Source organism: Ixodes scapularis, unplaced genomic scaffold (genome assembly GCF_016920785.2).
Source record: "Ixodes scapularis isolate PalLabHiFi unplaced genomic scaffold, ASM1692078v2 PGA_scaffold8__174_contigs__length_109621045, whole genome shotgun sequence".
NCBI classification, from domain to species: Eukaryota; Metazoa; Arthropoda; class Arachnida; order Ixodida; family Ixodidae; genus Ixodes; species Ixodes scapularis.
In genome coordinates this window covers 97248565-97270893 of record NW_024609883.1, presented here as the reverse complement: position 1 = coordinate 97270893, position 22329 = coordinate 97248565, and the positions used below count along the sequence as shown (strand labels likewise).

The following is a 22329-nucleotide window of genomic DNA, read 5'->3' as shown; positions in this document are numbered from 1 at the left end:
CACGTGGCAACGCCAGGACGGACGCGTCTGCCGCTTTTGCGGCGTCTCTCGTCAAGCTTCAGGGTGTTCGCCGCTTGGGGCGCGTCGGGGATCCACAAACCATGACGTCATGCCCGGGCCTTGTCTTTTAAGGTCGGTGTTGCTCCTATTCACTGCCCTGTGGCTTTATAACGTGGGAAAATGGCTGACAGGGAGAACACGCGTGGACGCAGGTGGCCACACCATTATGTTGTTTACGATGTCTGGGTGGTATGGGACGTTCTCTTCGATGGCCACCAGAAGATTCTCGTACCCTCCGTCCGTTGAATTCACCGTGGCTTTGGCCATTGCGCCGCAGACCGCCGAGAGGACCAGCGCGGCCAACCGCAGCGCCTTGAACGGCATCCTGTAAATAAGTCTGGAAACGTCAGAGACCGCTCTATTCAGTGAGGGCTAAGATTTCAGAGGAAGCCTCTCGCCCCCTCTTTCCACTTTAGTAGAGCGAACCCTGGAGAGGAGGCTGCCTGCTCAATAGCCTTCGCTCTGCTAAGTGGAAAGAGGTGGGAGGAGCTTCCCCTGAACTCTCAACCTGTCACCGTTTATCCACAAAATACCTTGTCGGCTGTAAAGGGCTGAGACTGGACGGAGTGCTTGTGTAGCTGCTCTCAACGGGGCTGGATTTGGAACAGAGCGTGCGGGGCGAGCGAGCGCGCGACTGTCGGTGGCCTCGAAAGCTATGGCGATGTGGATAACGGTTAATAAAACGAGAGTGATGATACTTTGCACGTTTGCTATGGTTTCTGAAACCATATTGGAGATTTATGTAACAACTGCAGGGGAGGCCTCCAGGAGGTATAACACTGAAAAAAAGTGGTGTGTGTAATAATTGGAAGGGGGGGGGGGGGGGTTGTGGGGATATTTATACAGCGCGTAGTTGGTCAGCCATTTAAAGTTGTGGTGTGTGTATGTTTATACAGCCGGACGTTACCCTGCCTTGCCTCAGTGGGTCGGTCAGAAAACGTTTAATGCCGTAGAAAAAGAAAAGTAAAAGAAAAAAAAAGAAAGAATAGAGGGAAGGAGGTATGAGGGAGTGCGCCGGTGATATCAAGATCAGGACGCTGGCGCCTTAGTGGGCGACTTGTCTCTCAGCTGTATTTTGTATTCTGGAGGGGGCCGATGTTAGCAGGGAGGTGGTAATTTGAGAGAGCCTGTCAATTGTCGGGGACGGAAGCCAAGATGGCGGGCCTTGAACGCCGGTGGTGGCGATGGTATGCTTGTCGCTGTCAGGATAAAGCAGCTGCTGCTGCTGTACCCGGGGACACGGTCGGGGTTGAGGCGTATCAAAGACAAGACCCAGTAACGGCGGGGCCGCGTCCTCGCGGGCTCCGCCGAGGGCAAGGAAGGACACCGGTGACTGTCGACTTTAATCGAAATCTCAGGGTCCACATTCCCAAAGCGATATACCAGCACGAAGTGAGCATGCGACACTGCGAGTGGGGCAGGCGCTTCTCTCGCTCAGAGCTCGTGGACTGGGGTCTTTAACGAGCACCAGGCACAGTAGTGATACACGGCCGCACGCCGGTACGATGCTCATCCAGATCGATGAGCATCGTACCGGCGTGCCGTTGTGTATTCCTTCTGCGCGGCGCACGTTAAAGACCTCGGCATAACGGTTGTACCGCACTGACTAAATTACCCCCGGAACTTTTAGAGAGTTTCAGGGAACCGTTTCTGGACTTCCGATAAGGTACGATGGGCCCCCTCCGGCATGAATTGCGCATAAGCCAGTCTTCTGTGTTAGCGCATGCGCAGTTCGTACCGGAGGGCTCATCGTACCAAATCGGATGCGCCGAAGACGGTTCCCTAAAACTCTCTTTTGCCGTAATCACGATGAGGTCGAGCGAAGACACCGGTGGGATGCGAGTGGTGCGTCAGCGTTCAATGAACGCGTTGAAGCACGCTGGGCATTGTTACCTCTCTGCTTTGCCTAGCACGCCGCCAGGTGTGCACTAGTGCCACTAAATAAGCTCATTTAGTGGCTCTAGTGTGCACTCGTTACTGCGCAAATAAATCACTTTTTAGTTTATCGGTCTCGGGTCCAGTTGCATAGTTGGTTACATCCAACCGTGATGGCGTTCCATGGAGGAAGAGGGACGTTCGTGGGCCTCGGTTATTCAGCAAAGCAACCATAATGGCCGGGGATGTCACGTTAGTGCACAAGCCTTGAAATGCATGTGTCGCGCTGTTGGCCATTCCGCCGTAGTGCGGTATTTTTGGAACTATAAGAGGCAGAACGTTTGATATTTTTCGCGCGCTCTGCTGCGGCCTGTCCAAACGCTCGGCTGCCCTGTACAAAAAGCAAGTCGAGTCAGTTCTCTGGATCTCCGCATGCAGCGCTTAGAACCAAGCCAGAAACGGACACACAATCGCTTCAAAGCACGCTTGTAGACATTTTTCTAAGAAAGCAAGCGACCACTTGGAAGAAGAAGAAAGACGTCGATATCTCCTGTGACCGGGGCACGGTGTGTGCGAAGGTGCGAACGTGTGGAACTCGTAAGCCTGTGTGACGACCGCAAACGGAACCTAAGCTTGTGTGGTCACCCCAACCGTTGAATTCAATAATTATTTTATTTCCTTTTACCAACGTGAGTAAGCCCTTTCGATCTTCTGACATGAATTGAGCACAAAGATAACGTCTCAAAAGTGGGATCTGGATCAACGACCGCCCTAAAGGAAGTATGATGTTCATGTTGCTCGACTAAGCCTCGTTGAAGATGGACAAGGACAAACTTCCGAAGGCGACCAGCTCAGCCGAAGCTGCCGATCAAAGCGATGGACCGTACAAAAGTACGTGAACTTTTGAACGTGACTATGCATGGAGAAAGATCGACTCCTGAATGTACTTATTGAAACTCTCGAAACTTCTCCAGTAGAGTCACCGGGGCATCGAAAAGGTGAAAACTATTGCCCGAAGCCACATGTGATGGCCTCACATTGATGACGACATCGCCAGCAAGGTCAAGTCCTTTGCGACGTGCCATGAACATCAATACCTACGTCGACCAGTGCAGTCAACACCTTGGCCATTTCCAGAAAAACCACGGACAAGACTACACAATGATTTTGGTGGACTTTCCAATGTCTTTATTTCTTAGTCCTCATGAACGCCTACTTCAAGTTGAATGAAGTGATCCCTGCGTCCTCTCCACCTTCGGAAGCAACTATGAATGCCTTAAGGACTATGTTTGCCACGCGAGGAATTCCAGAAGTCGTCCTATCGGACAACGGAACAAATTTACGAGTAACAAGTTCCTGGAGTTCCCCAAAAGGAATCGCATCCCAGGCATCAAGGTACTACCGCACAACCCTGCGTAAAACAGTGCTGCTGAACGTGTCGTTCAGTTCGTAAAAACACAAGTTGAAGAAGGCTGAACCCTGCTACTTTCAGACCAAAATCGCCAAGTTCCTTTTTCGGTACCGGACAACTTTTTTTAACGTGACAGGTCGATCCCCTGCAGAGCTACTGACGGGAAGGGGAACTGAGAATCCTTATAAAAGCGCTGCGTCCGAATTTGGTGGGAATATATCTTAAAACAACTGAAGCAGAAGCTACACCAGGACAAAGGAGCACGTCGCGCTCAATTGTCGAGGCCAGGGTCAAGCGTCATTGTGAAGAATTTTAGCCTGGTCCGTCGTGGTTGCCAGCCACTGTTGTCAGCCCGACAGGTTCACCATCCGTGGAAGTGCCACTGGAGGACGGAACCAACTATTACAGACACGGCCACCATCTCAGACCTGAGGGCAGGCTCCCGCGAGTCACACCTGAGTTACCAGAACTAAATACAAACACTTCGTTTGCTGAACAAGCATCCGCTGATGGAGGAACAGCGGTGCAAGGTAATGATCAGCCAGAGTCTCGAGAATCAACCCCACCGTCGTTGTCTCCCGAAGCACTGGTCGAGAGTTCTATCGTGTCTCGTCTCGGTCCTTTACATTACCTCGTAACAATCATCATCACCCATCATTTGTATCATAATGTAGCCGGCGTTACACGCAGACGGCCAATGACAAGGTTCGATACAGCTGACGACGTTGCGATAAGCCGTGCTGGACTCGAACCCACGTAAGATATCGCTTTATTAATGAACACAGTGTCATGATGGTTCTCGTTGAAGTGCCCCGTAATGCAACTCCTATGGAGTCGTGCCCGTGATCCTGGTGGCCACGAGATCCTCCTTGCTCTCTTCCATAAAGTCCTGCAATCAAACAAAAGTGCACTATAGCCCCTTTTCAAAAGGGAGCGCCATCTAGTAGCGGCCGGGCTAATTATTCGAGTCTGCCATTGCTTGGGCACGTACTCTGAACATGTGTTGGACACCTGCATAGGCGTTCGCCGCGAACTCGGCTCAGGTCGTACTGGAAACGAGTGCTGCGTCAGCGCTCGGCGAGGACTTGGATCCAATCACACGTTTGGTGCCCAAGAAATGGCGATCACCAATGTTGCTCGACTGGGTTTTGAAAGCAATGTATAACGGACGCCTCAAGAAGGCAGGTGATGAAAAGGGCACTTTGAAGAGTTAATCGAGTCAACAAATAAACGCTTCATTTGGCCACATGATGCAAACTATACCTCTCCGGTTATCTTTAGGTTTCAAACGAGATTATAGAATACACCTCTGAGGACATGCGGCATCCTGTCCGTATACGCCGCATGAATACTAACTCATGTTTGTGACGTCACACGAGAGCGTACAGCGCTGACTACATTTCTCGGGGAAAGAAACACTGTCGCCATTTCTCAGAGGAAGACCGACCTTATGCTGTCTAAACACGAACGTGTAATTGGCTCTTTTTTTTTTTTAATTCAGTGCTCCTCGAAGGGATAAATGCCACTGGATAACACTAAAATTCCCAACCAGATTGAGTAGCACCACATTGGCTATAGATGGCGTAAGCCGCCGCCCTACCCAAATGGTTCATCCGCATTCATGCATCAATCCGGTATTTACACGGAGCTCAGGGTGGAGCGAATCAAACAACGCCAAAAGTGTGATGCCGTGGCGCACAGGAGCGTGCACGTGAATGCGGGGTGATCCCGCGCTTTTTTTCCTCTGTGCGTGATTGGGTTAGCCGGCGATAGCAGACGCGTAAAGACAACGAGCGTCGTGACGGTGCACTTGTGGCGCGGTTTGATTCGCTCCATCGGATTGTAGCGCGTTGACTGTGGTCGAACTATACTTCGTTTCACCTTATGTTCGAGCGCGGACGATGTTATGGGCCGAAGGGCCAATCAAACAGCGTAAAAAGCGCAACGTCATGGCGTGTTCTCTGCGCTTGACCATAGTTATTATAATGTACGCTAGAGGTTCAACTGGCGCTAGTGTCTATGCGACTTCCGTGACGCAAATTGAAGCAGACAGCAACCAGTCTACTTTTGCGGTGCTCCTGTGCATTCCTATGGGAAAACGCGCGTGCATTTTGCCTCTTCGCCGAAAAATAACACGGAACACTTTGGTTATTTCGGTCATACCGAATAGTATGTGTCTTAATTAACATTGTAAAAGTGTAATTGCTTTAGTTGACGCATTTTTCTTCCTCATTCAGCAATGTTTAACTCTGCTACATTTCAGTCCCAAATGTGTGTTCCGCAGCAGGTGTGTAAGAACAAGCGACGATTCAAAGCAAAATTACAATCGAAAGGAATGTAGAATGTGTTCAAGGCTCGCCAGCATTCCGGTGACGTTTATATACTGATAATATGCCAGTCCTGTCACTATATAAAAATGCCCCGTCGTGCATGAGCGGATAAAACATTCAAAACGTAGAGAATTAAGTCCGTGGGCTATAAAAGGTGTCTCTTCGTATTGTTTTCTCTGCCGGGCAGCTTTTATCGGGCGCTTGTTCTCAAAGATTTCGAGCGTGCGGGTGATATTTTGAATGTAGAAGCTCGCGCAGAGCAGAAAAAATAAAGCGGTACTTACTTATTTAAAATCAGAATATATTACGTGGTGGCAATTTATTTAGATCGTATATGCACGTGTACTGATCCAGTGTTAGTGCGTAGTTCTTGCCGTCTTTCTTAATTTCCAGATGTTCTTTGTTCGTTTGGCACGTATATCCCCACGCTGAAAAGCACCGACGTCGTGTTCGCGCTAACAGTGTTCGACAGTGCACATTAATACACGTACAAAGCCGGTTTAGCACCGTTTTTAATGCGATGAATTTGAAAGAAAAACACCGTAACTGACCAATTATTTCGTCGGCCTGACTGAGAAATGTTCCAAGCTACCCAGTACGTACGAATTATTCGGGATATTTGCTCTTATGATCGAGCGCAGAGAGAAAATGCACTCACTTTTTCCCATAGAAATGCATTACCGGAAGTCAATTTCAGACTGGTTGCTGTCTGCTTCAATTTGCGTCAGCACACTAGTGGCACTTGAACCTGTAGCGTACATTATAATAACTCTATGCGCTTGACTAGCCGGCGGAGGAGCAGAGCACAGAGAGACGGCGAATACCGGCTGGTTCTATCAACTACAGAGAACACGCCATGACGTTGTGCCTCTTTCGCTGTTTGATTGGCCCTTCGGCTCATGACATCGGCCGCGCTCGGACCTAAGCTGAAACGAAGTATAGCGAGCGTGTAGCCTGTAGACCCAACTCGTACTATGTAGTGCATGTGCATCAACGAGGAAAAAAAAGCCTGCTCACCCTGAGTGCTTCGCTCATGAAGAACGGTCTGCTAAATCCATCGTTCCGCTCGTTGTCCTCGCAGAAACACAGGAACAGCGTGTCTATCGTCATCTGCAGGAAACGGCGACGCGAGCTTTTACGTACTATACATACAATGCCCAGCCATGCGGATAAAAAAAAAACTTTCCTGTTCCCCCCTTTCTCTCTACAATAATGTCCTCGAGGAGCTGTAGGTGTTCTGCGAATAAAATAAATAGATCCGGTACGCCTTTTCAGATGTTGGTAACGCGAGACAAACCCTTCGGTATTCTAATTTATGACTGCACGAAACCCATTGCATGGTATTGTTAATAGAACAGAAACATAAATGCAGAGCTGCCATAACCCACAACTAGATTCAAAACGTACAAAAATAAAAGTAGCAAATCAACTTTTAAGCAGGTTGACCTCTTCATGACTGTAAATAAACAACCATTTTCTAAAATAGAAATCGACTCGAAATAGTTTTAAACGGCCTCTAATACCGCAGTCAGACGGGCTAGTTTAGTGCACTGCAACTTTGGTGCCTGGAATGCGTCTGGGACTGGTGTGTTTAGCGTCTTATTCTGCCCATACATCAAAATGTGGTCCCAAAGTGGCAGCAAATGACGTCACAAAAACCGGAGTGTCATGCTATCGGATGTCGCGATCCTGGCGGTTGGTCGTAGAAATGATGGCGGAAAGCACGAGCGAAGGCGAGTGTCGCTGTCGTACGTGATGGCATCCCAACGTCTGGGTGCTGAAGCTTCCGTGGACTGTCACATCAGAGAGCGGCCTGCAGCAGAACAGGCGTCTGCTACATCCACCACCGGTGATGAAACACCGCCAGGGTCGCGACCGGCGACAGCATGACGATTTTATGACGTCACGAGGCGGAAATGGAGAGACCACTTTTTGGGACGCGGCAAACATACCTTCGGAGACGCGTTCCAGGAACCATGCTTCAACCAAGTGCACTTTAGCTCACCGAATGTCACTTGAAGTATTTCGGTCCCACACGGGATAAATTAGTGTCACTCGGAAATGATGACTATAACGATGATATAACTGTTGGATTCCTAAAATGTTAAAGCAAAGGCATAAATGTCTCAGCAATATTTAGTCTCTTTTAATAAAAACATGTTACGAGACAACGTTACGTTAATTGACAATATTTGCGCCAACTGTATGATTCTGATCGATCGTCACAAGCCAGCAAAAAGAAGAATCAAACTCACTTGAGGCCGACTGCGTTCTTCAGGAAGATTAAGTTGCGTGGCACACTACACAAATGACACTAAAGGTGAGGTGCACTCCGTTGAAGTGCACCAAATTAGCGTGTCTGACTGGGGTGTTAAAAGTCCAGTTTTGATTACTTGAAAAGGTAGTGAAATCGTTCGTATGATTACACCCAGAAAAGCAGTAAACCAGTAAAATACTATAAAAAAATTACGATTTTCTTTTTGGCTTTTTTTTAGATGGAGGAAATACGTTGCTTACCCCAACCCACACCGATCTGCTTTTGTGTGCTTCAATGGGGACGATGTACTTAAAATGTACCCTATTTTGAAAATAAGGCCTATTAAAAAATGAGACGTTTACAAATCCCTGTAATGCGAAATTAGAGCGCAGCTCTTGAGGGGGAGAGGGGGAGGGGAGGGGGGTATGCTTTTCCTTCTTCTATGTACCCTCTCCTCCTCCCCTCATCTCCCCTTTCTCCTTTTCCGTACCATCCCATCCTCCTCCTCCTCCGTACCATCCCATCCTCCTCCTCCTCCTCCATACCCTCCCTCCTCCCACAATTTCCTCGCTAATTGAGCTGGAAAATTGACGCCACGTTACCTCAACACCAATTCAGTTTCCCCGCTATAAATTCAGCAGGAAATTGAAGTGGTGCTGAGGTCACGAGGCGCCAATTTTCCGGCTAACTCTAGTGGAAAAACTGAATTTGTCCGCTAAATCTAGCGGGGAAAGTGAATTTTCCCGCTAAATTTAGCGGAGAATTGTATTGGCGTCGAAGTCACGTGACGTCAATTTTCCTGCTAAATTTTGCGCGGTTACGCCGACGCCGACGCCGATGCCTCGAAACACAGAAACGGGCGTCTAAGATATGCGCCTTAAAAAAACATGTCAATATGCTGAGCGGCTCGTGTCACATGAGCCACCGAAAACTTCAAAGCCACTGTCTTTGTCTAATACGTGATGCCACATCCTCTTCAGTCAGTCATGATCACATTGTATGGTTAGAGCAAAACCAAAACAACCTCAAGGACTGTTATCAGACTGGAGAACGGAACTGACCTCGTACACAGATATGCAGCTGTCGGCCACGTAGTAACTGATGAACCCTCCGGCGAAGAGGGGCACCCACACATTCACAGTCGTCAAGGAATCCTTGAAGAAAAAAAAAAGAACGAAACAATTAAAGTGTATTTTAAATGTCCCAACACAGCGTTCGTTGGATGTCCATCCTATAGGCAACCTGCAATGCTGTTTGGTTTGGCGGCATCTAGCGACTGAAACAAGAAATATTGGGTACCCCTGGGAGTGGCGGCTGCATTGTTCAAACGTGAGCGCTTACTCCGGAGGCGCCGCTTAGCCTAGTGTCTGAAGCAAGAAATACTGGGTATCCCAGGGAGCCGTGATCGCCTAATGTGAGCGGAGGCTACGGCCCTGGCAAGCCAATCGGAACATGACTGCGTATCACCGGAGCGCGCCTCAACTCCGGAGAAGTATCAGGCTTTTCGCTGCATCATGCTCAAATATGTGTGCGTTGCGCTCGTACACGTCGAGAATTTCGAAGCCTTCGGCACGCAATGTGGGGCTTATCGTTCACCCTTTGCCAAGTTACAACGAGACAGGGTATAACCGTGCGCTCTCACGCTGCTGGCGCCGCCTGACCGTTGCCGGTTGGCTATGGGGCTAGACTATTACAAAGCAAAGATGTCACTATCACAGCTGCGCTCTTTTCGGCCCTGTCTCAAGAAGAAATGACGTATGTACGGTTAGCAGGTTGGTCTGCTTCTTGTGCACCCCGTACGTTTGTTTACCCGCCTAACCCCACGTACGTGCTTTTAATTCCCACCGATCTGAGCCAATCATGGCGCGCGCTTGACTGCCTGGTCATCGTGGACGGTAGAGGGCCATGCAGCAAGGTTGCTTACTTTCCAATTTATACTCAGCGCTTATCACTTAGGCTAGAATCGCAAAGTCACTGGGCTGTGAATGCATGCGCAGAGTCGGATGTTCCGCAAAGAAGAGCTACTGCGCATGTTCACAGCGCAGCCCGGTAGACAAAGATGATAGCGCGCAGAGGGAGATTGTTGGAGTGGTCAGAGACTTCCAATCAGTTAACCGGTTATGTTTCTGTGACCACACGTCCCGTTTACAAACATAAGCCATCACCCAAAATACTTCCGGTCGCCCCGTTTCGGCAGGCCTTCCTGAACTTGTTGTTAACAGATTTCCTGGGACCATCAAGTTCTACAGAAATCACGGAGTTGGGGCTTTAGCGAGGTCCTTCTGCTGCCCTATTCAACATACAAGAGGGAATCGACCGTCTCAGGGGAGTATTCAAAAATCGCCAACAAGTATCTCACTAACCGGTCCTTAATTAGCTAACCACCTGGAGAACTGGTCATAAAAATATAGCGTACGCTAAAGACATTTAAGTCTGCTTACGAGTAGGAATGCGAAAGCATCCCTACACGCAGCGCATTCCTACAAGCAGCGAGCCACGTCTTCCTTTTTCACACGGCGCTCCGGCAGTGATATAACGCTCCCCCCACTGCGCACGCGCAGCGAACCCCGCCGGTTCCACGGCTTCTGTGACGATACATCTGCGTTGCTCTGCTTTTCCTGGTGTTTTATTTCTGAGGCGCGTCCGCTTTGACCTTGAGCGCCCCGCCGGCTTCCGTGACGAAGCGTCTGCGCTACTGAGCTTTTCGCCAATGGGAATTTAACTGCCGTTTCGCTGCTACAGACAGTTACAGATAACGACGGCCACGTTCCCTGGGACAGTTAATGCTTTCGCATTAAAATATTTCATGAACGTTACAAGAAGCAGTGCTGTGGTGGGGATTGTGTGCCCTCTGATTTGACCGGAAACTCGCGGGGACGTCAATTCCAACAGCACCCTTCCGACGCTTTTAAACAAAAAGGGACTGCGTGACACATTTAGTGCAAAGACGACTTTGGAGCTATTTTCTATTTTATCTGGAAAGTTTGCTGGCGAGCATTTAAAGTTACCACATAGGTTAATTCCCCAGCTGAGCATTTACCACCACTATAGTAGTTTTGATAAAAGGTTATTGGATACTGCGAGAAAAAGAAAGGAAACCGGTGAAGGCCTGTTCGCGCCAACAATGTCGCGCTAACAGCGTCCTCACTGTGATGGTCCACACTCCACAGAAGACAGCCGGCACGGCAACTGCCAGCTTGGTGAGGAAGAGCAGAAAGTCGGCGACGCTGTCGATGGCGGACAGCTGAGCCCGGTGCCTCGCCAGCAGCCTCTGGGCCCTCCTAGCACTCGTCCTGAAGCTGAGGCCATGGACAGCTGTCGAAAAAAAAATAAAGGTTGCTACAGTCGGTGAAAGCCTACAGCCACGCGGTCGCGCTACTCGTATACGTCACACCAAAGACGCGGCACTGCTCGCTGCAGACAACGACGACGACAGAACTCTTGGGACATGCCTCAAGTATATGTTCGAAGCATATTCTTGCTTCATACATGTGCAGCCTCCGAACATGTCTTCAGACAGTTTTCGTTTGTCCGATGTGACGTCCTACAAGAAAGGCTTCAGACACTGTCTGCAGACATTCGTCTTTATGATGGATCAGCAGTGTGACCGCGGCTCTAGTAGATCATACGAAAGGCAGCTTGCAGACACTGTCTAGGCCTTCCTTGTATGATGTCACATCGGTAATATAAAACTCTGCAGATACGTTAGAAGTATACACATGAGGCAACCATGTCTCGAAGGTCCTTCAGACCTCTCCGCAGATAATTTTGTCATCATATGTCTACGGCAAACACCGTTCCTTTTGTGTCATGCATTCGAGCAGGGGCGGGGGGGGGGGGGGGGGGGGGGGCAGCAGCTTAAGAAGTGCCGGGCGTGGCCTGCTATGATCTCGCTCCCTGCTGCGGTATTTCTTCGACGGTTGATGTCGAAGAAATCCTATTACCCGAGAAATTATAGTAAGATGGACGTACGGAACTTGCTTTCGAGGATTTTGAAGGGAATACGCATTATCAAGTGAGAGGTTGAGTGTGAAACTATGGTTTATGCGGTTTCCCTGGTTGGGGTGCGTTGCCTTTTCAAGTCCGCTAAATTCTGAAAGAGAATTTGTTTGTTTGTTCTTACCCATGACAATAAATGCGTTCTTGCTGATGTACATCGGGAAATAGTCCAAACATCGGCAGCACATGGTCCAGCATGTCTCCAACCGCAAGCATGACCTCACCTTCGGGGCCACGCTAGATAAAATCACACAAAAAAAAAATTAGTGCGTATGCAGCCACGTTTTGCGTTATCTTCTTTTGGGGGGGTTTAAGGGTGTCCTGTTTACGACTCAGAATATCACGTATCAGGAAAAAAAAAAAAAAATAAACATTATGCCTTAACTCCGTCTGCCACAAAAACAAACCAATATTTTTCTCAGAGGACATGGTAGCAATGTGCGTGCGCATTGCCAACATGGCACTCTTTCGAAGTGCGAAGCGTCTCCGCGGGCTTCGTACATAGTCAGCGCTGCAAACTTGTCGTGACGTTACAAACAAATACTTCTGCGGAAAGAATCACACCAGCAATTTAGTTGTTTTCAGCAATCCGTCTCGTAAATAATATGAGCGTGAAGAGCTCTTCAAGCTCTGACCTATCAATCTTTAAATATGTACACTCTGGTCCAAACTAAAGTCACTGGTCAAGACTAGTGTAATGTCAAACTAAAATCACTGGTCAGTCTAGTCCAAAGTCAAACTAAGGTCACTGGTCCAGACTCTAGTCCAAACACAAACTGGCCACTGGTCAGTCTAGTTCAAAGCAAAAGAAAGTGACTGGTCCAGACTCTAGCTCAAAGTCAAACTGAAGTCACTGGTCCAGACCCTAGTTCAAATTAAAACTAAAGTCACTGGTCAGTCTAGTCGAAAGTCAAACTAATGTCACTGGTTTAGACTCTATTCTAAAGTCAAACCAAAGTCCCTGGTCCGTCTAGTCCAAAGTCAAACCAAAGGCACTGGTCAAGACTCTAGTCCACATTCAAAATAAAGTCCCTGGTCCCAGACCTTACTCGAAAGTCAAACAAATATTACTGGTCAGTCTAGTCCAAAGTCAAACTAGAGTTACATGACCCGACTAGTTTAAAGTCAAATCAAAGTTACTGGTTCAGACTCTAGTTTGAAGCCAAACTAAACTTGCTGCAGGTCCAGAATCCAGTTTAAAGTCAAACTAAAGTCACTGGTCCAGGCTCAATCCCAAAGTCAAACTAAAGTCACTGGTCCAGACTCTAGTCCAAAGTAAAACTAAATCGCTGGTCCAGGCTCTACTCCAAAGCCAAACTAAATTAAGTCAATCGTTCAGACTCTAGTCCAAAATAAAACTAAAGTCCCTGGTTTGTCTAGTCCAAAGTTCAACTGAAGTCACTGGTCCAGGCTCTAGACCAAAGCCAAACTAAAGTCACTGGTCCAGACTCGTCCAAATTCAAAGTAAAGTCAATGGTCCAAACTTTAGTCCAAAGTCATACTAAAGTCTTCCATGCAGACTTTATATACAAATCGAAGGGTAATAACAATTGTGGCGACCGCAGTCTTAAACATAATTTGAATCGAGTGTTGTCCCGCATATTGCATGTTACGAGTACGCCTTACGACATAATTAGCAATTATCAATTATCAAGTTTTTCTCTTTTTTTTTTCGTAATTAATTCGCAGTTAGAATTATCGGTGATGTGGAAAGAGCTCAGTTGCTGCACCCATTTGAGCGGTAAAGTTTGATTCTCCTCAACGCCTTGTCTGAGTAATTATAGCCACCGGATCAGGCGAAAGTAGCCAAGCTTCCATTATGGTCAACATTTTAGTCCCCGGAATGAGCGTTTCTCCTTGACCTCTCCATTCTAATTTGACAGCGGATTCAAATTCCCAATGATGGGTTGCCTTATAAAGACATTTCTTGTATACCGAAAAGTGGTTACCCACCCACCGGCGAAACAAGCGCACCTCGTCGTACCGTTACCACTTGTGGCGTCGGTGCCTGGCTGCATTGAAAAATAATTTCCTTGCCTTTAAATACGCGAGAAGGATAATGTATTTGTAGATATCTGTGGAGTTAAGCATGACTGATAAGTTAATTGTAAACACACTGCCTAAGACGCGTCTATCGGCGAGGAACACTTTCAGTACCATGACGCTCCAAAGCAATCTTGACGAGAGATAGATCAGCCAATCGCCTTGCAATATTTTGGTCGTCTTTAGGTTTGCAGGCTGTTTGTGTCCGGCTAGTGCGCAGGGAATGCAATGGCCCTACTTCCCTGGATCTAGTGACTTTATGAGTAAGATGCGAAGATGTCTTGTTCGCGCTGTGTCACGCTGGGAACATACCTAGTCAGCAAAGATCCTTAGGCGTGCTTCTTGGTTTTGAAATCTTATTTTGCATTTTAAAACTTGGCCCTTGTAGGGCCCGCGAAAATTTCCATGGCCGACGGTATCGCATGTCGTCTTCGCGAAGTACTGGGAAAAGTTTTCAATTATACTCGTTTTCATCTCAAGAACCGTAATAAAAAAAAAAGAAAAAAAAAGTACGGTTTTTTACGAAGGATGTACACGTTTCAAACGCCAAAAGCATCGCTTGGTTCTCCGACGACCAAATAGATTAAGAACTACTTCGCGCGGCGTATGAACAATGCGCGAAACTTCCTTTTCTCTTAACGCGAAAACGAGTATAGCAAGTTCGTCTGCTTCTTTTGCACGGGTTGTTGCGACGTCAGAACGCCGAGCTCAGAATGGCTCTGAACGAAGGATAGTGGGTAGTCCTCAAGGCGGCTTGCTTTGAGGTCTAGCCACTATCCTTCGATCAGAGCCAATCAGAGCACGGCGTGGTTCTGACGTCAGCACAACTCCTGCGCAAAAGGCAGACGAACTTGCGCTCCGCATTGTCACCCCCTTTGTTCAGATACATTTATTTTAATACAGAATTGATACAGTGGGTACGCAGATCAGTAGTGGTCTAAGAAACGTTCAGTTCAAAAGGTCATTGACTGAACACGACCAACTAAAAACAGTACGACATGGAGGATGAATAGACTAAAGCAGTATGCGCAAATACGGCTTCAAATGAATTTCTGACGTTTATAGCTTATAAAAGAGGGGTTAGTTTCTTCTCCCCAGGCAGTGACAGACCCAGAAAAAAAAAAAAAAAAAGAATAACGAACAGCGTTTGCCCCCTCAACAAGCAGCCAGAACAGCCCAGTTACGAAACTGCCCATAGGCGCTGCTTGCACGGCCAGCACCCCCCTCTCCCTCCACGGCTCACCTACCGTCGTTCGACGCGCCACCGCTTCTGGGGAAAGGCTGCTATGATAACTGCAGTGTATTCTATGGAATACGCGTGTTTCGAAGCACGTAGTCTAGATGGCGTTTCGCCGTACTCTATGGAACACATAGTTCTGAAAATAAAATATAGATGGCGCTTCAAGAAACGGTAAGCAGACTGGAGAGAGTGGGGGAGGGGGGAGAGAGAGGGGGTGTACCCCCTTCCACGGGGGCTCCACAACTGAGGTAATCTAATAACGTTGGCTAGAACAAGTGGTCACTTGATCTGTAGCCGATTATAGCCTTCATTAAAGAGTTTGAGAATCCCTAACGTTTTGGGACCTCGAGCATGCAGCTTGGGGAGCGCATCGAACTGCACAAGCGCAGAAGTTCGGCGCACGCGAGTGTGCAGCCTTAAACTGCTTGGGGGACCCGGAGAAATTGAGGCTCCCTATTCTAAAATTCCCTAATGCTTATCACAGCCATGCGATGGAGTTGGCAAAGTACAGAACACGCGCTAAGTTCCAGACATTCTTAGGGTTCGGCTGTCATCGGCATTGCAGCGAACGCTTGTCGAGTCATTGATTACCCCGAGCCCAAATCGAGTGCTCACGCAATGTTAAGGTCCAATCTACGAGCCGCATTCAAATATCCTCACTCTAGGGACTATGCCAACACTGCGGTCTCTACGTCATCAAGTTAGGCGAAGGAGATAATGAAAAGAAAACACTCGCATTTGTCTTTCAAGTTAGATCGCAACAAAGAGGCGCATTGGTCAGTGGCATTGCGTGCGAGTATACTTGGGTCCCATTAGTACCAGTAAGCTCCCGTAATGTGAAGAACATTCCAACTGAACATCGTTGCATCAACCCTGTAAACGCAAACGGAGTATAGTTGTCCACTAATAAAATAAATAAATAAAAACTTCTGAAAAGGTTCAAAGCAATTTGGCAAAGGCAGTGGCTCACGCAAGATGGGCGCCAGTGACGAGGGCCCTGATTGGTTCCACAATAGCCAGCAGCAGTGATCCATAGGTCACGGAGCCCATGTGGTATGCGACGAGAAACTCCGCACTTTCCAGCACGGGAGAGCTCATCTGGGTCTTGTGCCTGTCCAGGAAGAACACAAAAATAACACTACGTCAGTAAAAGTCGAAGGCATGAATCGTGCCTAAAATGGGAATACAATTTCCGTGTGGACAACGCGATCATCCAAGGACTTTCCAGAGCCAACAGAAATGCAAACACAAATATAGCGAATTTTATACGAAGCCAACGCTGCTGGTCTGGACGCCAGCTCAAGCTCTTTCGGTCCGCAGGATGATGCGCCAAGCGGCGCCAATTTGTGGTCAGACTTGTAGTCAAGCAAGATGAGAATTTACCCAATCCCAGGCCATTTTTCAAGATTCGCTGAAGAGATGTACCTTGTGACATGTCATTCAAAAGCAGGACAATGTGGCAGGTTATGCTCCCTTTACTGCAGTATATCTACATACGAAGGCTACGAATATCGGGTCATGAACTCGTATTGTTGACAACAAACAAAAACTATAAAGACACCGAAGTCTTATGCTTAACAATCAAGCGGGTACAAACTTATCACGGCTCACCTTTCCATTAGAAATTAAACACATTGTATAACTGTTATCTGTAAAAATACTTTTAGGAATATGTTAGGAACGCGGGTACAGGTGATATTCGCCGCGGCCATAGCTCATTTCGCATCTGCTGAGCACGCGCTTACATTAAGCGCGCTTATGTGGTTTGTTCTGAGCATGCACTTTTAATAAATCATTCACATGTGATGTCCAGCGAATACTGCCTATAGATATCTAAACACCTGCAGCGAAGAGAAAGATGTTCCACGAAGGACAGGGTATGAAGAAGGTGAGTTAACTGTCTGTAAGAGCATGATTCTAGAAGCATGTTTATAAAGCGGCCAGGGGACAGTTAATTATAACGAGTTTATATTCATGTTTAATGGCTTGAACTTTGAACAAAGGTAAAAGCCTCGTTGGAGGTTCGACTAGCGCTCAGTGACATACATTGAATTTGTAAAAAAAAAAAAGTGCATACCTCGTAAAGTACCAGCTGGACACTGAGGCCGCGACGACGAAGTTCTGGCAGTTCAACACGATTTGGACGAGCCACAGAAAAAATATCAAGTAGAACGGAGCCATCGTCTTCACAGAAGGAAAAACAAACAGGAATTGACAAGGTTAGTACCTCTAAGATCAGGTTTCTTTCGTCTCCATGTTACAAGCATACAGATGTATCAAGCAAACAAGCTTCGAAGATGTGTCTTTTGAATGACGCATGAGCAGTATGAGCGCAGTTTTAGAGAGGCTTCCGAAAAGGACACTCAACTGTCATAATTTGAACGTGCTCCCAAGGAGTACAGTTTAGACGAGAAACGTACGGCTCGGCCAGACCGCTGGACGTGGCTGAATGCAACGCCGCCACGTCACAGCGTCGGTGACGGTTTCTATGGGTCCGGCGCGCCAGCTGTGCGCCGTGTGACGTTACTGCTCCTCGCGCATGCGCAGCACGGAGCACGGCTCATTATGCGAGACACGCGAAACTGCTCAACCTCGGCCAGTGTAGCTCACGCTACAAAAAGGAACTTACTAAAGAGTTGCTACCTCGCAATACGGAAGGAAAGCAAATCAAGTACCACTCTGTTCGGAGGTTTCGGCTGACCTACCAGGAAGAAGTCGTCGGGCTTGAACATGACGCTGTCATTGTGCTCGTCGCTGATGTAACAATGGGCCACGGAAAGGATGCTCACTAGGCCCAGAAGCCACAGGCTCGAGATGAGGGTCACTGTCAGAGCCGTCTGGAACACCGAGGAGCGGAAGAAATGTTAGAGGATGCATTTCGGCGCACCATGATTAAGCCCCAGTTACACACACTGCTCATACGTCATACAAATGACACGGTCTTTACTGCAGACATCATGACAGAAGTATCAGCGGACATTTCCTCATATATTCGAAGCACACGTTTGCTTCATACGTGTGTATGCACACTTCGAACATGTCTGCGGAGTCTTTGTACGACCAGTGTGACAGCATCATCATACAAGCAAGACGCATGACCCGGACAGTGTCATGCAGACGGTATTTCGTACGACGTAACTGCTGTTTTAGAAGTAGGACGAAGTTTCGTCTAACCTATCCAGTTGAAGAATTCCCATTAAGTTCCAATTGGAATTTTCCGTTGATACCAATTGGGTTTTTGGACAACCAATTGGTCACTGCCAATGGGAACCAACGGAAATCAATAGGAACCATTTGGAACCCATTCAGGTTATAAATGAAAAAAAAATATGTCGTATTGGTTAAACCCATTGGCCAGTCTGCTTCCCGTTGGAAACCACTAAAACCAATTGGTTCCAGTTAAAATCAGTTGGAATGACAATTGGACTGAATTGGAATTCTTAGCCGGTTCGGCGTTCAGTTCAGCGAACCCTGAACTTTTGGCAAAATTCGACGAAATTCGACTTATTGAAGGGTGACCAGCCGACTTCAACATAAACGTTTAAAATTCACCGGAAAAAAAAAATATTTGAACTCTAGTTTCTCATACATTGTAGGGAATAAAGACCACTGGTTGCACACTATTTCATTTTTTTTTTATTTCAGACGTCTTTATTTAGAAGCCATAGAAGTGAGCACCATACATTGGTGCCCTCTTTGGTCATATTCACAATATAAAAAGCAAAACATGTAGCGTGTGAATAATTCACAATGTAACAACAACCGTGTGTTTTTTTTTTCAAATTACCTAGGTTTCTAATGGAAACAATTTATCCTATAACTAACTTCAACCTTCCTTCGCCAGGCGGCGCCAGCTCGTTTTCAATTTCTACGCATGCGCACAATACTCGAGCTGCACGTTGAAAGTTCGAGCAAGTCGAACATGGTCGAACTCGATCCTCGGCATGCTCGCGGCACCCCTCACCACCATCATCATCATCATTTATTTTCCTTGAGAACTCGCAAGGGCTATTATATACAAGGGAGTAGGCATACATATATTTTCATACATGCAGGAGTTTCCGAGAAAAGAGGACCGTAAGAAAAACATTTTCTATTTCTTGCTGACAAGAATTGTTCACTTACATATGTCACACATGCGCCCACATTGTCATTTTTTGTTTTGAAGATAGGCCTGGACGTCGGCTTATAGGGAAATGTCGTTTTCTCGGTTATCTTTCGATCCAGGTAGCGTCACATGTTCCCAATCATTCACGTTGTATCCGAACCGTTGGCGTCAAGTTCTCACAGAATTTGAGCTTTCTGCGATGCATAGTTTACTTACCCAAGCCAAAAAACACGGTCGTCTTTTCTCGGGAACTCCCGGTATATTGATATTAAAATATTAGTATACCCTGATATTATATACGAAAAAGCAAAACATTCTTAACTTCGTATTGACTATTTCCTTCCAAGAAGCTAGTCTAGTCGAATACGTCTACACGTATACTCACAATGAAAGGTTGAATAAAAAGAACCGGCATGTCTCCGAGAGCCCTGCCAGCTTCAGTAAAAAGAGTTGTGACCTGCGCCAGCAAATGAACCGCACATCAAATTCAGCTCGTACCCAGAGCTTGAGAAAACGCGCTTAGGCTGAAAATGGTAAGTGCTCTCACCAACTGCACTCGCTTGGAAATGGAGATAATGAGTATTATAAGAATAACCTGAAAACAGGCAGGAGATAATATTAATGAAAAACAGCGATTATCGGCCATACGCGTTTTTTTTAATTAAACAAAAATAGTACATGACTGTCTTAAAGTTCTCCCGGTAATATTGCTTTAGTATAGGCTTATCGAAATGAAATGTGAGAGCGTAAAGAAAAAGAGAGAATATATCAAACTAAATATATGGCACAACAATTGTGGTTCGTTATTATGCCTCGCACAAGACTTGCTTTTAACGTTAAGCTGGATCTACTTATTTATTTTTTAAAAATTAGACGTGCTAAGAAAATATTAAAAAAATAGACTTCTTTTTTAGTGCGTTTTAACTAATCTTTTCAGTGCGTTTTTTAACTAAATTTTAAAAAAATTCTTCGATTGTTTTTTTTTTTAAAGAAACTCTCAAGACAGAAATTGAACTTTTTTTTTTGTTTGTTCAGAACGTATTCTTCAGCACGTCATTCGTCATTTCATATATTTCTGGCTAGCAAATACCGCTTATTTACCCACACATTTCTCTCGCGAGCTATAACGATATTCCAGGCTTGCTTACCGTCAGAGTCGTCACTATGGTGAGGGCGACAATCCACCAAACCTTGTAAAGTTCGAATGATGCAATCTTGACCTCTTTTTCGTCCGTGATGTAACTCCAGACGCTCCGATTCCATTTGAGCCTGTACACGTACATAAGGCTCATCTTCATCGCACAAACCGCTTGGCTCATTTTGAGATATTCAAAATGACGTAAGAATTACACATAGGACAGGACACGGACACTGACGTAGCACAGATGTGCTCTCCGTGTTCTGTCCTCCCGCGTGTAACTCTATCGTGAGTTCTTACACCTATACAAACGCGCTCATCTCCAAATATATATTAAAAGACATTGCATACTTTTTTGTTTACATATGAACCTGGGGCGTCATGCTGGCAATGAATGGGGTCTCGCTCTGTCAGACTCTAATTGGTGACAGGGCTAGAACGGCAGGGAGGTCTTTCAGTAACGCTTCAGCGTGTCGTAAGCTTGGAGCTTGCATGCGCAGTCTAGGCGCGGCAACGAGCGATGTCCCCGAAAAGACTCCGTGCCGTTCTCATCCATTTATTCATTTTAAATAGCCCGATCTCACTAAGCGTTCCACGCATGCGTGACGCCACCGTAAGTGTAGTTCACAGGGGACAGGCGCCCGTGGACGAGATGGTTCGTGCCGTCTCGTGCTCGGCTCCAGTGATGTTGTCACGAGTGCGGAAAGACTGTCAGTTCCCATGATTCAAGCCGGCAGCAGCAGCGTAACGAAACTAGCTCGTCAGATCGGTTTATTGACTCTAAGTCTGCAGTGCTAACGCGCCAGCAGACCGGAGTAACTTTCTTTTTTTTCCTTCTAGCCGCCTTAACTGAAATATTGTCAGAATTACATTCAAATTTGCAAAGTGTGTGTGTGTGTGTGTGTGTGTGGGGGGGGGGGGGGGGGGGGGGGGGGGGGACAGCTACGACTCGCAGCGAAACTGAAACAATTTTGCTGCGATTCAAGAAACTGAATGGGTGATAGATCATGTGACAATTTTCCCGCTAAATTTAGCCTAGAAGCTCAACTTGTCTGCAGGTCTCGTGACGTCAGATCACGCGAAATCAGATTTCCCCCCCTAAATTTATAGAAAAAATTGAGCTGGGGAATAGGTCACGTGACACCCATTTCCCCGCTAAATTCAGAGGGAAATGCACGGACCGACGGACGGACAAAATTTTAGGATTGGGATGGTTTCGTCGAAAAAGCATTCTATGCTTTAAAAAGGACGCCTAAATCGCTGCTTTCGCTGCGCTGATTGCCGACGAAATGCGTTAACATTTAGCTCAAGGGTTCCGACTCGGCGGAGAACGGGAATTCCAACCTCGCAACGGTCCACCTGCTGTTGTCTTCGAAGAGCCGCCCTGTTCTTCAGGGCGTCGGCAGTTTCGCACGTAGCCGCCACAGCTTCCTTCGAACGCCGCCTCGAAGACAACCAAAGGCGGATCCAAGGGAGGGGGGGGGGGGCGACGGGGCGGCCACCCCCCCCAAACAAAAGTCGACCCCCCCTCCCCCCCCTTCTCGGAGGGCAATTGGACATCGGCAGAACCCCCCCCCCCCCGTACACAGAAAGAATGGGAGAATAGTATCGTTACGAATTTTCCCGCCCCCCCGCCCCCCCCCCCCGCCCCCCCCCCCCCCCGCCCCCCTTTCAAACGGAGTTCTGGATCCACCCCTGAAGACAACAGCATATGCTGTTGTCTTCGAAGAGCCAATTTTTCCTCCCGGGTGTCGGCGGTTTCGCGCAAACGGCGTCGGCGCTGCGACTGTCGGTTTTACGTGGTCGCGTGTGTTGCGCGACCGTCGCGGCAACACCTTCCTGATAACAAAGCCGTTGTGCTGAATGAG

At 47.4% G+C, this 22329-nt stretch overlaps 1 protein-coding gene across 1 annotated transcript in view; it reads right to left on the bottom strand.

Annotated features, from left to right (window-relative positions):
* Window positions 1–4105: 4105 nt before the first annotated feature.
* LOC8035911 (choline transporter-like protein 1) overlaps window positions 4106–22329 on the bottom strand; it is a 28635-nt gene continuing 10411 nt past the window's right edge. Inside the window, exons 8-18 of the mRNA XM_040216050.3 lie at window positions 20472–20592; window positions 19871–19918; window positions 19709–19780; window positions 17921–18052; window positions 17293–17399; window positions 16186–16326; window positions 12057–12169; window positions 11082–11248; window positions 8995–9087; window positions 6694–6786; window positions 4106–4235 (exon numbers count right to left, since the gene is read on the bottom strand). Coding sequence (XP_040071984.2) covers window positions 4173–4235; window positions 6694–6786; window positions 8995–9087; window positions 11082–11248; window positions 12057–12169; window positions 16186–16326; window positions 17293–17399; window positions 17921–18052; window positions 19709–19780; window positions 19871–19918; window positions 20472–20592 — 1150 coding nt within the window. The 3' untranslated portion in view covers window positions 4106–4172. The remainder of the gene's footprint in view (window positions 4236–6693; window positions 6787–8994; window positions 9088–11081; window positions 11249–12056; window positions 12170–16185; window positions 16327–17292; window positions 17400–17920; window positions 18053–19708; window positions 19781–19870; window positions 19919–20471; window positions 20593–22329) is intronic.